General features: G+C 38.7%; 1 protein-coding gene across 2 annotated transcripts in view; it reads left to right on the plus strand.

The window, feature by feature from the left end:
* The first annotated feature begins 15,487 nt into the window (after positions 1 to 15,487).
* The window catches only part of LOC104600834 (transcription initiation factor IIA large subunit-like), a 66,554-nt gene continuing 63,735 nt past the window's right edge, over positions 15,488 to 18,306 (plus strand). For both annotated transcript variants that reach the window (XM_010263967.3, XM_010263968.3), the window contains exon 1: positions 15,488 to 15,911. In XM_010263967.3, the coding sequence (XP_010262269.1) occupies positions 15,795 to 15,911 (117 nt within the window). In that variant the 5' untranslated portion in view covers positions 15,488 to 15,794. The remainder of the gene's footprint in view (positions 15,912 to 18,306) is intronic.

The raw sequence follows: 18,306 nt of genomic DNA on the forward strand, positions 1-18,306 counted from the left end.
GAGGTCTTTATATACGGGAGTCCCTGCGGGTTTGGTGGAGCAGTTCTGGATCCTTGCTGTGATGGGATCCGCTTTAGTGTTAGGTGGGGATAATGCCACCAACCGGTAAGGTTGCCCATCTCCGCCTGAACCGGGGAGTGGGTGAGCTAATATAGCCGTTAAGGTACAATCCCGTAAGATGCGGGGTACGGTGGTGAGATCCTCGGGGTTGTCATGTGGAGATTGGCCTGACTAGGTAGCGAGCTACCTATGGCTGTGAAGAGTCGGGCTACTTGGTGGTGAGCTACCTAGTGGCAAGCTGCCTGAGCTCGTGTTCTTTAGACCCGACATGCTCTGAATGGCGAAGTGCCTTAGTACTGAGATGATCTTGCACTGAGGTAGGCTTGTCCCGAGATGAATTCTTTTCCAGCTGTCCAAGCTCGACCTGTAGCAGACTTGGTACCGTTATCCTAGTCGTGAATTGGTGCTGAGGTGATCTTAGTTTGGGATGATCTTAGCTCAAAGTAACTCTAGTTCGGGGTAACAGGGTACTCAAGGTTGCTTTGTAGCGACCTGATCATGTTGAGCTGTCATTTGTATCTAGTCACGTCCACGCGCCAATCTGACCATGCTAAGTTATCACTTATGCGGAGTCACGTCCACGTGTCTCCCTATTATGAGGTCGGGCCAAATTTCCATTCATCAATTTCCCCCACTCCCCGAGCTAGGGGTCTTGACCTGGTGCGGGGAGTTTACGATGTGACAAGTGGATTTGGCGTGAAGTCCAAGTTGCTCTGTCAGATAGGTCGTCGGTCAGACCAATTCGGTTGCTCAGCTCAACCAAGAACAACCCAGGTCGCACGTGGACGTCACACGATCTACAAATTCCGCGGACGCCAAAAAACGCTCTCAACTGATTTTGACCTCGAGGGTCGTGCATTCGGTTTTCTTAAGAGTCGTTAGATTGCTCTGATCTTGACCGTTGATTCCTCGGTACAGTGGCTATAAATAGGGGGGTCCCGAGACTCATTTTTCTCGCCACAAGTTCACAAGTTTGTTCTGAGGTCACGTCGGGATCCTTCATCTCTCTCTTCTCTTTGTTTTCCGAGTTCTGCCTTCTTTTCGGTGAGTCTGTGTTTTCCTGTTCTTCCTTTGTTTTTTAATCATGTACAGTTCTAGCATAGACAGACTTTTAGGTAGTTCTAGCGAGGTTGAGGGTGCTGTGGTGCAATCCGCGGCCCCTGTTGGGGAGGTCAGCTCGCCGTAGGGTGACTCCCCTCTTCTATCTTTAGTGGAAGCTTTTGCTTCTGAAGTTGAGCCATCTCGGCTCGGGGAGACCGAGGTTCAGGAAGAGGGTCTGTCCTCTAGGAAAGAGGCCCCATCTTCTTCCCAAGCTCGGGATCCAGATGACTTTGGTCCTTGCACCCTAACTTCTGATAGGCTAATGTACCTTTTAGCTCTCTATGTCTTCCCGATAGCTTGGTTTTTAGCCTTCCCTTAGGTCAATACCCTTGGGCTCATGATCACCATGAGCTCGTGGTCTTTGAGGAGCAGCTCACGGTCGGGATGCGCTTCCCGCTTCACCCTTTCATTATAGAGGTAGTCAAGTTTTTTAACATTACCATCGACCAACTACATCCGAACTCTATTCGGAATATAGTTGGTACTATCTCTTTGTTCCACACATACAACCGACCTCTGTCCTTAGACACCTTCAGCTCGATTTGTGCGATCAAGCGAAACTCTGCTTGTCTGTGCAGGGACGTTAGACAAAGCTATTTTATCTCACCTCGGCCTGGTTTCAAAATCCTGTTCGGCTGTCCGAACAAGGTTCTCTCCTGGAAAGGAGGTATTTCATTGTCCAAAATCCTGAAGGGTGGTCTTTTCCAACCCACTGGAGGGTAGCTATCAAGGATCCCGGGGTGAGCTTGGATGCAGAAATTAGGGCAGTCATCAACTCATGGAGGGACCTCAGCCTCGAGATGAAGGATTTCTTGGCCGAGGAGAAGCTTGTGCGAGTTGGATTGAGCCCTCCTGGTAGGTTTTCACCTTGGTTCTTTATTTTAAAATTCTTTTTAATTCGCAGCTAACCTTTTGTTCTTGGAGTTGCCATGCCGGAGGTCGATGCCGAGAACCTTCTCAAGAGTTCTCAGAGAGAGAAGAAAAGGAAGACTTCGAAGAGGTTTCGCCGGGAGCCCGGTCCTTCAGCCCCTGCCTCACCCGAGGTCCAGGCTATGGAGCCGATCTTTTCTGTGCTCCCTAGGAAGGAGGTTCATCCTCAACCCCCCGTAGTGGACTTGGATGACGACCAGGAGGAGGGTGCTCAGTCTCGTGAACCGGGGAGCACTTCAGTACCCGAGCGGGAAAGTGTCCAACCTCGCCAGCTGGGGAGTACTTCTGCATCGAGACCCAGGCCTTCCAGTGAGAGCACAATGACTCTCAAGCTCGCGATGCGCAAGAGCAGGGATGCCACCTTCCCTGACGAGGTCACGGAATGGGTTGACATGTCCACAGCCCTGCTTGGAGCCCGAGCTACCGGTTACTACATGGTGGTAAGTATCTTATTTTATAGTTTATTTCTGTCGATTGCAAGTGTACTTACTTCGGTTTTGTTTGCTAGGTGAATTCCGCCATTCAATCGCTGATGTGCCAGTTTGAGATCCATCTGAAGTGGGATCTGGAAGCCGAAGAAAAGGCACGTGAGCTTCACCGTAAACTGGACCTAGCTCGGGGTGAAATACTTCAGGCCAAGAATGGAGCCTGAAGCCAGCAAGAGTTGATTTTGGCCATGACTGAAGAGAAGGAGAAGCAGCAGGAACTAATCTCCGCACTGACTGAGGAGAAAACGAAGCAACAGGAGCAGATCTCGATGCTAACTGAGGAGAAGGTGAAGCTTCAGCGAGAAAATGAGTCTTGAAGCGATGATTCAGAAGCAGACTGAGGTCTTCAAGACCGCTATACAAGAGGCGCTAGCTGAGGAAAGAAGTTGTGCTGTCCAACGCTTCAAGGAATCCTCGGAATTCCACGATCTCCAGGTCGAGTATGGATCGAGCTCCTACCATTTCAGGTTCAAGTTGTGCCAGTACTTAGTGCGGCAGAAGTTCCCTGACCTCGACCCTGGAGTCCTTACTATGTCAGGCCTTACCCCCGAGGTGGTGAAGGCAGCGAACGAAGAGCCCAGCTCATCCGAGGAGGAAAGTGATGATGAAGCCGAAGAGGCAGGCCCCTTGGATCAAGAGGACATGGAGACTGACCCAGCTGACAATCCTTCTAAGTGATTCTGGCTCTTTCTCTTTTCTGTGTTTTGAATGTATGCCCCGAGGCCACCGAGCTCGGGTTACAACGAAGTCTCTGTACTCACATTTTTTCAATCAATGAAATATAACTTTTTTTGAGCAATCTTTGTGCAAAGTAGGAATTGTATAGGTTACCCGAATTGTAAGGATAACCAAAGTAAAAATTTGTCGAAGTGTTTGTTACCCCGAATTGTCTACTCGGACTATTAGTAAGGGAAACTTTACGTAAGGCACGCCAAGGTGAGCGCTATTATAGGGTATATACCCGATCTGTCTGCATACGGGCTACTCATTTGATTGTTGGTTCCCTGACGAGCCCGAACTGTGATTGTTGCCGAGGTGGTATAGACATTGTAGGGTTTATACCTGAGCTATCTATGCCTTAGGCATTAGAAGTAACTTGCCTATGCCAAAGAGGCGACTAGGTCTTAGATGCCCATGCCGAAGAGGCGACTGGGACTTAGCTCGCCCATGCCGAAGAGGTGACTGGGACTTAGGTGCCCATGCCGAAGAGGCGACTAGGACTTAGCTTTCCCATGTCGAAGAGGCGATTGGGACTTAAGTGCCCATGCCGAAGAGGCAATTGGGACTTAGGTGCCCATGCCGAAGAGGCGATTGGGACTTAGCTTGCCCATGCCGAAGAGACGACTGGGACTTAGCTCACCCATGCCGAAGAGGCGACTGGGACTTAGGTGCCCATGTCGAAGAGGCGACTAGGACTTTGTTGGTGCCAAGGTCACTTGTTAGTTTGGCCTTTTAGTCTTTGGACTTCTGGGAGTGACTCGTAGTCCGTTCTTCAGTTCGGCAATCACAGGTAGTATCGCCTTAGATTGCTGATGTTCCACACCCGAGGTACTTGCTTTCCTTCTAAGGTTTCGATCTCATGTGTACCTTCCCCAAGTACCCGCTTTACTCGGTAGAGACCTTCCCAGTTTGGTTCGAGCTTACCTATGCCAGGCTTAGGCACCATAACTTTCCGAAGGACCAGGTCTCCGACACGAAAGTGTCGCTTCCTGACCCTAGCGTTATAGTACCAAGCCACTCTTTGCTGGTAGGCTGCGGTCCGGATATATGCGTGGTCTCGTACTTCTTTCGTCAGGTCGAGGTTGGTACGGAGCTCGTTACCGTTTTCTTCGTCATCGTATGCCTCCAGGCATAATGTAGGTACTTTGATTTCGGCTGGGATTACCGCTTCCGTGCCATAGGTGAGGTTGAAGGAGGTTTCACCTGTGGCAATCTTGACAGTGGTTTTGTAAGCCCATAGTACGCTGGGTTCTTCATGGAAGACGATGCACGTGGGGTTCAATACCCGATATTCTTCACGATATTCTACAAGAAAGCCCAACCCTCGATATGCGCTACAAGCTAGCACTCTTAGTGAGACTAAGCCAAGCTGTTATTCTTAGGCTCAAAAAGATCTGCGTTGGGTTCTTGCAATGGCAGATGAATATAAGGCATTAATATCCAACAATACTTGGTCGTTGGTTCCTCCTCCTCCCAACAAAAACATCATTGGCAGTTGGTGGGTTTATAAGATCAAGCGGCGATCAGATGGTACCATTGAATGTTTCAAGGCTTGACTCATTGCTAAGGGGTATACTCAAGAGGCTAGTGTCGATTATGATGAAACCTTCAGTCCGGTTGTCAAGCCTACCGCTATCCATACCGTTCCTTCACTTGCTCTCTCCTATAACTGGGGTGTTCATCAACTGGATGTAAGTAATGTTTTTTTACATGGTGTTTTGACTAATGAGGTGTATGAGGCCGCCCATTAGATTCGTTGATCCCCGAAACCCTTCCTATGTTTGCCAGCTTAATCATAGTTTGTATGGCCTCAAACAAGCCCTACGGGCTTGGTTCACTAGGCTTCAAGATTATCTTCTCACCTTGGGCTTCATTGAATCATGAGCTGATTCCTCACTCTTTCTTCATCGTACCAAAGGGGAGACTCTTATTCTCCTAGTTTATGTCAATGACATTTTAATTACAGGCTCTAGTTCTACCTCTATTTCATCTCTCATTGCTGATTTATCATCTCAGTTTGCCTTGAGGGATCTTGGCCCCACACACTACTTCTTGGGAGTTGAGTTGACTCGCTCTTCTTCTAGTATTCATTTGTCACAGCATAAGTATATATCAGATTTGTTAATACGTGCTCAGATGCATGAAGCCAAACCATCCCCTACCTCGATGTCTGCAAGCACCAGGCTCGACTCCTCACAGGGTGAATCTCTCTCTAATCCTTCTTTCTACAGGAGAATGTTGGTGCGCTTCAATATGTGACACTAACTTGGCCAGACATTTGTTTTTCTGTAAACAAATTCTGCCAATTTCTTAAAGCTCCCACCACCGTTCACTGGGCGGTAGTCAAGCACATACTTCGCTATCTGAAGGGTACTATCACACATGGATTATCTCTTCTTCCGTCCAAAACTCTCACTCTCACTGCCTTTGTTGGTGCTGATTGGGCAAGCTGCCCTGTTGATAGGCGGTCTCAAAGTGGTTACTCTATATTTTCGGGCCCCAATCTTGTGTATTGTCGAAGAAGCAATCTACTGTCTCTCAGTCTAGTACAGAAGCAAATTATGTGTGCCTTGCCTCATCTGCTGCAGAGAGATTACCATGCTCCTCTCTGAACTTGGCGTTCAGCTCTCTCTTGCTACTGTTTGGTGCGATAATATGAGTGCTAAATCCTTAGCCTATAATCATGTCCAATCATGGTCACACAAAACACATCGAACTTGATGTTCATTTCATTAGAGACTTGGTTGCAAAGACATTGCTTTGCATCCATTACGTGCCCAGTAGAGATTAGCTCGCTGACTTGCTTACTAAACTGTTTCTCTCCACACGGTTTCTTCATCTCAAAAGCAAGCTAACCATTGGTCCACCCCTGTCCAGCTTAAGGGGGGATGCAAGAGATAACTCCACATTAGCCACATCATCAGCTAGGTCATCAGTTAGATAACAACAACAATTTGTTATCTATGGACTTATCCATCCCAGATAACAATTATCTTGTTATTAACTTATGATAATCATTATCCTGTTGTACTTATCTTTTTATCTGTACATTTAAATTTGAATTTCGAATTCTATATCTTCACCTATATAAACTCATGTAACCTCTACAATTCATTCAATGAGAATTCACCACTTTCATTGACTCTCGTATATGGTCTCCACTTTATAGGTGATAATTGTGGCAGGAGGAAGGTGGTGCAAATTTAATTTGCATTAGTTTTTAAGATGCAAGTTTACACTACTAAAAAGTTCAAATCTATACTACTTTAAAAAGCACTAATAGCCTTAAGAATATCTCTGGAATTTTATGAGGACAAAATTTACCCTCCATATTTAAATTTATTGATAAAAATTGAGGGCAAATAGGGTAATTAGTTATTGATATTAAATGAGTTGAAAATAGGTAATTTTAAGATATTCAATGCATTCAATTCCCTTTCATTAAATCCAACATTTAAGGCATTAACTTGCATTCACCTTCATTGAATCATATATCACTACAAGAAAAATCGGCTAAACTGGCGGTTTTAAAAAGCACCGGCCTAGATGTGTCTAGGCCACCGTTTATAACAACACTGTCGTCTATTAGTTAAAAGCAAAATTCCAATTTAGACTGATGGTTTTATAAATTAAACCGAGAGTTTTTAGTTTAACCAGTCATAAACCAATACCGAACCAATTCAAAATTACAAAAATTTTGAAAACGGGGCCGCTAATATCGTCTTCGTGACTTGCTAGACGCAGAGTTCCCGTGTTTCCTTCTTTAATGTGGAGTCTACACTATTTGGAGTTTCCCCTTTGAGTGTTCTTCATTTTGGAGTTTCCCTTTGAGTATCTTCTTCCTCTTCCTCTTCAATTTGGAGTTTCCTATTCGAGTTGGAGTTACACTTTTCGAGTTCGTCTCTCCCCTTCCTCTTCTAGTTGGGTACAATATGCATAAACTTTGAGTTCCCCTCAATCCCAAAGCTTTAGGGTTTTGATATTTTTTAGAATAAATAGGATTCTGATCGAAGAAAGACAAGAAAGGGTTAACATCATCATGAGTCATGAATGAAGCAACCGATTGGAAGTGAAACTCGTTGAAGGAAAAAGTTGCTCCATTCTTTCCACTTGAATGACACAGCAAGGTATGGTGCATTCGTTCTTTTTATTTTGATGGTATTTTACTAGTAAGTCTGGGAATGGGTAAAAGAGTTAAGTGAACTTTATTTTTTCTTCTTGATATAGATGCCAATAAGAGATTAATTTAATAGTAAGGGAAGCTAATTTGTTGTTTCTTAAGGAACCAAAATTCCTGGGTTTGGTGGTCTTTCTTGGAAGTTTCTGCTCTCACTGATATGAAGAACTTGAGATAGGATCAGATTTTTAGATTTTATGTCTTGCATGGGAAAAATCCTTGTGTAGGTGGTTGTTATATTAATATAATGTCATCTTATTGCGTGAGAATGAATGATTGGCCAGAGTAGTGTACAATGTTTGGTCTAATGCATCTTTGTATCTTACTTGCTTGGGATAAGAAATTATACCCATTTTAGAGTAACTAAAATGTTCTGGTTAATCATGATCCGGATCCAAAGTCTATTTTAATGATCATGGTGTTGTGGTTAGCAGAAAGTGGGATTCTTTTCTTGGAAGGCATTAGGCACAGTGTTTAAGGATGGGAAACCATGGGAGGTTTATTGATTGTTTCTGGTTGTGATTGTGTTGTTTCAATAAATGCTTGTGGTGATTCTTTTGTTATATGACGTCTTATTTAGGTTGTTGGGGTTCTTGTGGTGATTCTTTTAAAATTTACCTAGAAAAAATAGTGTTTTCATCTAGGTGGTGGCAAATAATAAAATTAAAAAATAGATAAAATGCAAAAGAAATATAGAAATGAAAAAATAGAAACATTTTTAGCATCATATATTCAACATATTAAACAATAATAAGTATGATAAATAATAAATATTTTTATTAATGATCGAAATGGAATGTAAATTTTAAAACCAATTTAAGATAAAATTATTTTCCTATTCTCTCTCATTAAATTTCATATCTAAGGTATATTTTCTCATTGAATCCTATATTTAAGATGTATTTTTTCATCATTCAATTATACTAATTAAATTCACAATATTAATTTTAATAGTATAAAAATAAATATTTTGAAAAGTAATTTGAAAACAAGGTCATTCTCTTCTCTCCTAGTGGGTAAGCAATTCGACCATTTGGGGTCAAGTGGGTTAATAAATAATATCATAATTAAATAATAAAATATATAATACAAAAAATAAAAAGAATTGGGCATATCTCTAATATTGTATATTCATTATACTAAACAAAAATAAGTATAAAATATAAGAAGTATTTTTTTAATGATGAAAATGAAATGCCAAATCTAAACTCAGCGTACAATTGAAATGATGTCATAGTCAAATAATAAAATTTTAAAAAGTAGAAAATAAAAAGAATCACAAAAGTAAAAAATAGAGAACATTTTGGGGGCATATCTAATGTTATAAAAAATAAAATATTTGGTACATCTTTAATATTATATATTCATTATATGAATAAAAATGAATATTATATATGAGAAATAATTTTATCAATGATGGAAATGTAATACAAAATTTAATGTCAACCTATAAATCAAACTATTTTCCTTTTTGGGTGGTGAGTTAGTGGTTTGGATCAAATGAATTAATTAATGATATGATAATTAAATAATAAATCTTTAAAAATAAAATGTATAAGTAATTAAAAGAATATATAAAAATTATATATTAATTATCTCAAGCAAAAATTAAGTGTTATAAGTAAAAATTATTTATACAATATAGATGAAATATATAATTTAAAAGTAATCTAAAGGCAAAGCTATTTTCTTATCCAGATAGTGGGTCAATGATTCAAGTTTTCAAAGAAACTCATGATGTCATAATTGAATAATAAATCTTTAAAAAATATAGAATGAAAAAATGACAAAGTACAGAATTTTGTCGAAAACATTTGGGAACATTCCTCATGGTATATATTCATCATATTAAATAAAAATCACTATTAAAATAACTTTTCACTTATGATAGAAATGGAATACAAAATTTATTATTATTATTATTATTGTTGTTGTTGTTGTTGTTGTTGTTGTTGTTGTTGTTATTATAGTCGAAAAGTGCTGAAATAAAAAATCTATAAAAGAAAAGAATATTTCTTGAAGAAGAAGAGAAGAAAGGGGAAAAGGAAGATAAGAGATTTGAGAGAGAAAAGAGAGCAATGATACTGGCTTCCCTCTTCACTATTATTTATAGTCTGAAATAATAGAGTATAAAGACAAATATGCCCTTATAGGATAACTAACATATAAAACAGCATAAAACAATTAAAATAACTACTCAAAAAGGATTCAATAAGAGTGATACGGTCTCCACTTCCTATCTAAACAATAAATAATCAAAAACTACTACTATAGATTACATGATTTGTCTAATACTTTAACACTCCCCCTCAAGTTGGGAGTAAATGTCACACATTCCCAACTTGCATACATTGTATTCAAGCTTATTCTTTGCAACCCCTTTGGTGAAGACATTACCCAATTGTAGTTCAGAGGAGACATAAGGAAAGTATATTTCTCCAGTTGTCACCCTTTCTCTTATGAAGTGCCTATCAACCTCAATGTGTTTAGTCCTATATGTTGAATTGGATTGTGGGCAATATTGATTGGAGCTTGGCTACCACAATATAACATCATGGGCTCCTCAGCTTTTATTCCAATCTCACTCAATAGAGATTTTACACAAAGTAGTTCTGAAACACCATGAAACATAGATCTATATTCAACCTCTACACTTGACCTAACCACAACTGATTGTTTTTTACTCTTCCGTGAGACCAAGTTTCCTCCCACAAAAGTGCATACCCTTGATGGGTTGCTACATCCTTCATACTCTCCCAAACCATAGTTTCTAAGTGGCCGATCTCTTGCCAAAAAGTTTCAGCATGGAGAAATAGGTGGCAAGAGTTATATTTCCCTATTTTGTATTAATCACTTGATTCCTTAACTGATAGGCTCTAGCTACATTTTATTTCTGGGAATAGGTTTTAGTCACTCCATCCCAAATCTCCTTTACAGTATTAGCCCACAAAAAAGTTTACCAATGTGAGGTAACATAGAGTTACACAGGTAGGTTATCACCATGTAATTCTCTTGTACCCACCGGGAGGGATCTGTCTCAGGTTTCTTTTCATCCCTATTTTGTATTAATCACTTGATTCCTTAACTAATAGGATCTAGCTACATTTTATTTTTGAGAATAGGTTTTAGTCACTCCATCCCAAATCTCCTTTACAGTATTAGCCCACAAAAAAATTTACCAATGTGAGGTAACATAGAGTTACACAGATAGGTCATCACCATGTAATTCTCTTGTACCCACCGGGAGGGATCTATATTAGGTTTCTTCTCCTCCCCAATGATGTACCCCAGTTTCCCATGAGCGCCAATGGCCATCTTGGATGATTATGCCCATTCTAAATAACTTGTACCTTCAACCTTTATTGTAGTAATAATTCCAGACAAAAAAATATCACTACTACCTCAAACACCTAGACCCCATGTTACCAGTGGACTTCTACTTGGTACTCCAACTCTCCATTTTACTTCAAGCAATTCAAAAGCAGAAAAAAATAGGTAGAGAGCCTCAAACACCTAGACCCCATGTTACCGGTGGACTTCTACTCGGTACTCCAACTCTTCATTTTACTTCAAGCAATTCAAAAGCTGAAAAAAATAGGTAGAGAGCCTCAGAGATCAAATTGATTTCACACACAAAGGTAACAAACCTTTTCGAAAGAAGAAAGCTCTATCTAGAAAGAAATCTCTCTCCTCCCATTGTCTCCTATCGAAGAGAAAAGTGAATCGGCCACTCCAAAAGGCCCAAAAAAATTCCAAAAACCTAACCGCCCCCTATATAATACCTAGAGAAGTTCAACAATACATGAGCTCCCAAGATCATATCAAAATTGAAGAGTCCAACTTGACTAGGGCTCTTCCCCGCACTCTAGTTCTTCTTGATTTTGATGCCAAAACATAGATCACCTTCCTAATGACTAGATCACACACAAAAAAAAAAAATCCAAGAACTGGGCAATCTGAAGTAGATTGATCAGCACTTTATCTCCTCGTACAATCGGCTGATCTAGGACTACATGAAAAAAACTTCAAGAAACCCTAACCTTGTTCTAGTACCAAGTAGAAAGGTGTTGAAATAAAAAAATCTATAAAAGAAAAGAACATTTCTTGAAGAAGAAGAAGAGAAGAAAGGAGAAAAGGAAGAGAAGAGATTTAAGAGAGAAAAGAGAGCAATAATACTAGCCGCCCTCTTCACTATTATTTATAGTCTGAAATAATAAAGAGTACAAAGACAAATATGCCCTTATAGGGCGACTAACACATAAAATAGCACAAAACAATTAAAATAATTGCTCAAAAAAGACACAACAAGAGTGATGTGATCCCCACTTCCTATCTAAACAATAAATAATAAAAAACTACTACTATAGACTACACGATTTGTCTTAAACCTCAACAGTTATTACTATTATTATTGTAATTTAAAGTTTTCACATGCAATGCATGTGCACATTTACTACAAGCATTTAAGTTTATTTTTAATCATATTGTTACTTTTGTTAATTTTTAATTTCTATTTTAACTATGATATATCTAAAATTTAAGTAATTAATACGAAAAAAATTCTCACATGCAACGCACATACTTAATTACTAGTGAAACAAGAAAAGTACAAATTTTGTATCATATATAGGAATGGTAATCATAGTTACAATTTACAAGCAATCAGATAAAAAAATTGGACCTTGTGCAAAATTTGTAACAATTTTATATTTGCACAGCAACCAAACCCAACCTTAAATGGGAAAACTGAAAATACAATTTTTAGTATATTTAGTTAAAATAATGTCAAATGGAATTATAAAAAATGCTGTAATTATTAAAACCAAAAAGCGCACAAGTTTTAAAAGGAAAACAATTGTACCATTAAGGAAGTGTTCTCTAATATGATTTTTTTCCTGTTGTGAGTTCCAAAAACAAATCAAGCCATCTGGTTTGAAAATGAAAACATGAAAAACATGATCTTGGTTGTATTTTTCATTTCTAAAACTTGAAACAAAAACCTGTTATTGAATTTCTGGTTTAAAGAACATGTTTTCATATAATGATTTATTTCCATTATTTCCATATTTCACATAATACTCGGAAACTTGTTTTCGTGGGTTTAAAAAAATAGAACTGGCTTTTTTTTTCAAAATGAAAACATGGTTCAAGAGCTTCTTTCAAGTTTTTAGCTGATGTGGCAATTTTAAACATGAATGACTATTCATGCATGACTTGTTCTACTAGCTTCTTAGACTTCTCTTCCAACTAATATGTTAACAAGGACTAATTTTGCATCTATTGACTAATTGTATTCACACATTGCTCAAACCACATTGAAATGCAACCTACAAGACAACCATGACTAATCTAGCTTAAACACCTCTCTCTCTCTCCAATTATGTGACATTTCCTATGGTTTTTTATAATTTCTCTCAAAAGATTTGTAAAATTTAATTCACACGAGTTTGATTTCCTCTTTTATGTTTTCCAGTTAATTTTTTCTACCACATGACTATTCACCCCAGCCTCCCACTTTCTCTCTATCACCTCACCCGAAATATGTATTTTAATAAAAAAATATCATCTATATTTGGATTATTTATATCTATTAGACCCACCATATGTCCACTTAGGCCTTGCTTGCTTTTCAGTAAAGTACTTACCCAAGTAAATGCACTTACTTGGATAAGTATTTCCCACCCAGGTAAGTGCATTTACCCATGTTCTTTTATTTCTCATGTAAATAAGGCAATGACCATTTTATCCATAAAAATCTATTATTAAAAGGGACACTTTTGTCCCATTCAAGTGTTGGCAACTTCCCCCTAGGTGGGAAAGTTATTTACCCACCTAGGAGATGTGATATCTAGGAAGATAAATTTTTCCTAGTCCCCACATAAATTTGAAAAAAGAACATGGGATTCTTGGTCAATGGGAACCGAAATCCCATTGACCAACTTTCCCCCCCTCTCAAAATATGAAAAAAGAACGCTCCCTAAGTGTTGGTAACTTTCCCCCCAAGTAGGAAAGTTACTTACCCACCTAGGATATACCTAAGAAAAATAAATTTTCCATGGACCCATAGAAATCTGAATAAAGAACATGAATTTCTTGGTTAATGGTAATCAAAATCTCATTGACCAATTTTTCTCCCTTCTTAAAATCCAAAAAATGAATGGACCCTTACTGTCAAGTTGGTCTTAAAGTATCTCTTCTAATGAATAACTGCAAGTTCAAACTATGGATAGGCAGGGTCTCCACTTTAGGCCATTGGGCCCCTTGCACACTCCATCACTAACCTCATTAATCCACTAATCCATCAATTAGGTCTTGCATACAACATCTTTCCACTGTAGGGGGCCAAAGCTGCAGATGCATGGACTCTCTTGCTGGTTCTGTTTTATAGTTGGTCTAAAGTGAAACTCACCCAATTTGGTTCAAGACTTTGTTGATAGTTCATTGATTCATTTCATCAAGCCGGTTCTTGTTTTGGAACATTGGTTTGGGGCCATGCTGAAAATGATCCAAATTTGTGGCCCAATTAACCTGGGTCTTTATTGCTTAGAGACTAAGGTGGCTTTTGGTAAATTCTTTCGTGTGCTCTTTCAGTGTTTTCAAAGCTTAAAAAACCAAAATTTGGTTTTCTCCATTTGATAATGAAAGTTGGGAACCCAGTAGGACCTATGCCCTAAAAACCTCATAGAATCCCAAAATGACCAAAACTCAAGAAACTTCAAATGAAACTGTCTTTCTGCACCTAAAATTTTTCATTTAACAGCTCTGTGGACTATGGTAGATTAGGATACTAAACATACAGTCTAGATATTTAAAGATAAGACCCAAAAACTTATTACATCCTTTGCCCATCTAGGCTGTCAGAAGATTTTCCTAAAAAACATGTCAAATGGCATAAAAAAAGGAAATGGAAATAAATTTAACTAATAAATTTTGTTTTGCTTTACTGATAATGTCGGTTGTTAATCAGCCAAAATGAGTTGGTAGTAAATCATCTAAATAATTGCTCAAATTAGAGCTAAATAGTCAAAACATTGTTAACTAACCTGGACTGGGTGGTTCAGGTACTGTTGTAGACATTCATCCCCGACACACAAAATTGTCATAAAATGGGCTTAAAATGTTAGCTTTGAGTCTTTGACATTATCACATTAGTAGGTATTGTCGTTTTCAGCCCTGCCTGGAAAATTCCAGGCTTGGGCCTTAGATTTTGTCTTCAGGTTTGGCCTGGGCTCAGGCCTGGGCTGCAAATTTCAGGGGCTGGGTCCAATACTTCTGCCCTGTACATATTTTAATATAAATGTCATTTTATGTTATATTTTATATTTCATATAAATATTATAATATGATACCTATAATACATATTATAATATATAATGTAAACATTTTATATGATACATAACATAATTAGGCCCAGGATGTACCCCTTATCACAGGTGCACAGCCCAGCCCAGCTCATGAGTCCGATTTCAGCCCATTCTAACAAAAAATGCTGTTCAAAGTCCGAAGTCAGCCCATATGGTCGTTATTTGTTAAGGGGCTTTGAGTCTTTGACAAATTTGATGAGCACGACAGCAAGTTGTTGAGATTTTTACACAAAGGGCACAACCCTTAGGGTTTTTCTGTCTTTCCACCAGTTTTGTAGTAACAAAAACGGAATGTGTGCAGTCCAGATCGATCCCATCCCGAATTCCCCACAAAAGGGCGCCCCACAATGTCCCACGGCACATCTCTATCGTGTATTGGAACATCTCTCGATGATGATATTATCATTTCTGTACATCATCGGAAGAGATTCCCAATACACGGCGGGATGTGATATGGGACGTGGTGGGGCGCAGATCTGAATTCCAATTCCCCATTCCCAATTTCATCTCCCAAAAATCTACCTGTGCCACTCACTGATCACTGGTCCAACATTTAAAAACCTAGGTGTACTCGTGGCGACCCAGTGACGTGCCACGTATTGGGGGCTCACACGACTCTTGTATCCAATTTTGAGGAGACAGCGAGAGTGGAGGATGGTTTCGAATTTCGACATCGAGAGCTATCGCAGTTTCGCCGCAGGATGGAAACCTATTTATATTCCCCACACTTAAAAAATCCTCCTTTTTTTAATGTCCCCTCTTCTCTCCTCTTTCACTCTCTCTCTCTCGGCGAAGTGCGAACCCCAAAATCCCTATCTGGAGCTGAAGATTCCTTAATTGATCAGATATTTTCCGTTAGGGTTTCGAGAGGATTCCACTGCTAGCGATCTCTTTCAATCAATCTATGCAATCGTGAGAGCTGGGTTGAGGAAAGAGATCCTGAGTTCATGAAAAATGTCGACGAGTGTCTCCGCCGTTTATCTTCACGTCGTCGATGCCGTAGTCAGTAAGTTGCGGGATGAGTTCATCAACGAGGGCGTTGATGATTCTGTTCTCAACGAGCTTCAAGGGGTACTTCTGCCAGTCTCTCCTTATCTTTGGAGTAGATTTTTATTTTACGTTTTATTGTTATGTTCTTGCGTTTTTGCTTGGGCGTTTTTTCTGCTGAAAAAACGTTAGGTCCTAAATTATCCCATTTCCCTGTGGGGTGGTATACTTCGATTTGGGTATTGTCTTGCTGAGGTAGAAATGGTAGGGCGCTTTGAGTCAATGTTGTTCTAGGGCAAGCGTCGAATATTGAGAGAGGCTTAACTGGGTTATGAGTTATAGTGTTATACTGTTAAGATCTATTAGCTTATCTGGACAAGTTACCAAGGATTTGGTTGGGTTTGGATTTGTCATTAAGTTAAAAATATGTTCAAGGAATCAAAAAGTGTTTGCTTGATTTCGTTTTGACGAAGGATCAGTAAAATTTTGATTAGGACAAGAGAAGTATAATACGATGGTTTGAGTTCTTAATTCAATTGTGTTTATTTATTTTTTTTTCTTTTTTAGGTTTATATATGCTATTTTTTCTTTATAATTCATCTGATGCTATTGTGTTCTTATTTGAGAAATTACTCTTTTGACAATGCATTTAGCATTCTCTGTGGTTAGAGAAATGCTATAGGGATACTAAATATCTGTATACCGTAACAATTTTAGAGTGAAACTAGTGAAGTCTAAGAATCTGTCAACTGCTACAGAGGGGTTTTCAAGAATTCCTGGAAACATGAGAACTCCAAAACTTTATTTTTTCGATCATGGAAAATGCCATATTCTATTAACAGGAATATGCATAAACAAAATGAAACTTTGACATTCCCAATTAACTTTTGGTAGAACAAGCAATATAAACAAATGTGATTGTTTGAACGAAAAGTTCAGTGAATTTTCCTTGAAGTTATCAAGATTTATAATATTATGAAATGGGCATTTGTTTTGGGATATGTTTCATAAGGTGACTTTAAGAAGCTTAAAGTTACCATTTGCATTGCTTATTATAGAAAGGGATTTCCATAATGACAGGGCACAATCTTGTGTGTGAGCATAAATCACATATCGTATTCCAATTTGTGGATTAAGTATTTTTTTAAAAATTCTATGAAAAATAATCTTTTTTACTAAAACCTATGGATCAAATCCTACTTTGGTCCAGGGATTTCAATATTTGAAAAAAAAAATCTGGAGTTCTAATGCATGCATAGGAAGAAGAAAAAGATGAAGAAAAGCCATATGATCTCTTTGAATTTCACAAAAATTCTGGGACCAATGGGGTTTTCTCATGTGGGGCCTACCAAGTCCAACCATCTCTAGGAAGCCATGATGGGTTTCTAAGCATTCTTGTTTCATGGATAGTTTCATAAATACTGCCACCTTGTATCTGGGTTGGCTTTTGAATTATAATGGGTCTAGTAGATATCTATCTCTTTACTATGACATTTTTTGTTATTTAGAAGCTAGGATGTGTTTGTCAGCTGTCATGTTGGGTCCAGAAGGTTTCTTTGACCTTAAATTGGAACCTCAATACTTTGATTCTGGCTATATTTCAAATATTTGTCCATTTTACATGATATCAGTGTTATTAGGTATGTTTTCATTTATCTCAATAAGATCAAGATCTTAAAAATCATTTGTAAATTGGACCTAGAGAAAGCTTATGATTATGTGGACTGGTCTTTCCTACTTGAGATTATGTGGAAGTTTGGGTTGGCGGGGAAAGGTAGAGAATGTGGATTAAGAGATGTTTGAGTTCAGTGTATTACTCTGTCTTGATTAATGGAACTACTAGAGACTTTTTCTTAGCAAAAAGAGGCCTAAGACAAGGGGATCCTTTATCCCCTTTTCTTTTCATTCTAATTGCAGAGGTCCTAAGCAAAATGATCACCAAAGCTGATATGAACAATTTGTTTAGAGGTTGGAGGGTGGGTAGGAAGCAGGTTGTGGTTACCCATTTGTAGTTTGTAGATGATATAATCCTCTTCTTTGATGATGACAACCAATCCTCCCTAAGGAGCTTCTTGACTCTTCCTTCAAAAAAAAAGGAGCTTCTTGACTCTTCCTTCAAAAAAAAAAGGAGTTTCTTGACTCCTTTGAAAGTATTGCAAAATTGAAGGTTAATCTGGAGAAAAGCTGTGTTGCAGGGATAAACTTGCAAGAAGAGGAAATCCATATAGAGTAACAAAACTCTTAGGTTGTGAAGTCTAAATTCGGCCCTTGGAGTATTTAGGTCTTCCTTTGGGAGGTAAACCAAGAAAAGATGGCTTTTGGAAAGTAGTGGTGGAGAGATTTACTTGAAATCTAGCCCTTTGGAAAAGAAATTACATTTCAATGGGGGGGGGGGGGGAGAGGGGGATAACCATAATAAAAAATAACATTGGCTAAATTTCCTATCTATTTTTTATCCACCTTTAGAATTCCTAGTAGA

Source organism: Nelumbo nucifera, chromosome 3, assembly GCF_055504915.1.
Source record: "Nelumbo nucifera cultivar China Antique chromosome 3, China Antique-T2T, whole genome shotgun sequence".
NCBI lineage: Eukaryota > Viridiplantae > Streptophyta > Magnoliopsida > Proteales > Nelumbonaceae > Nelumbo > Nelumbo nucifera.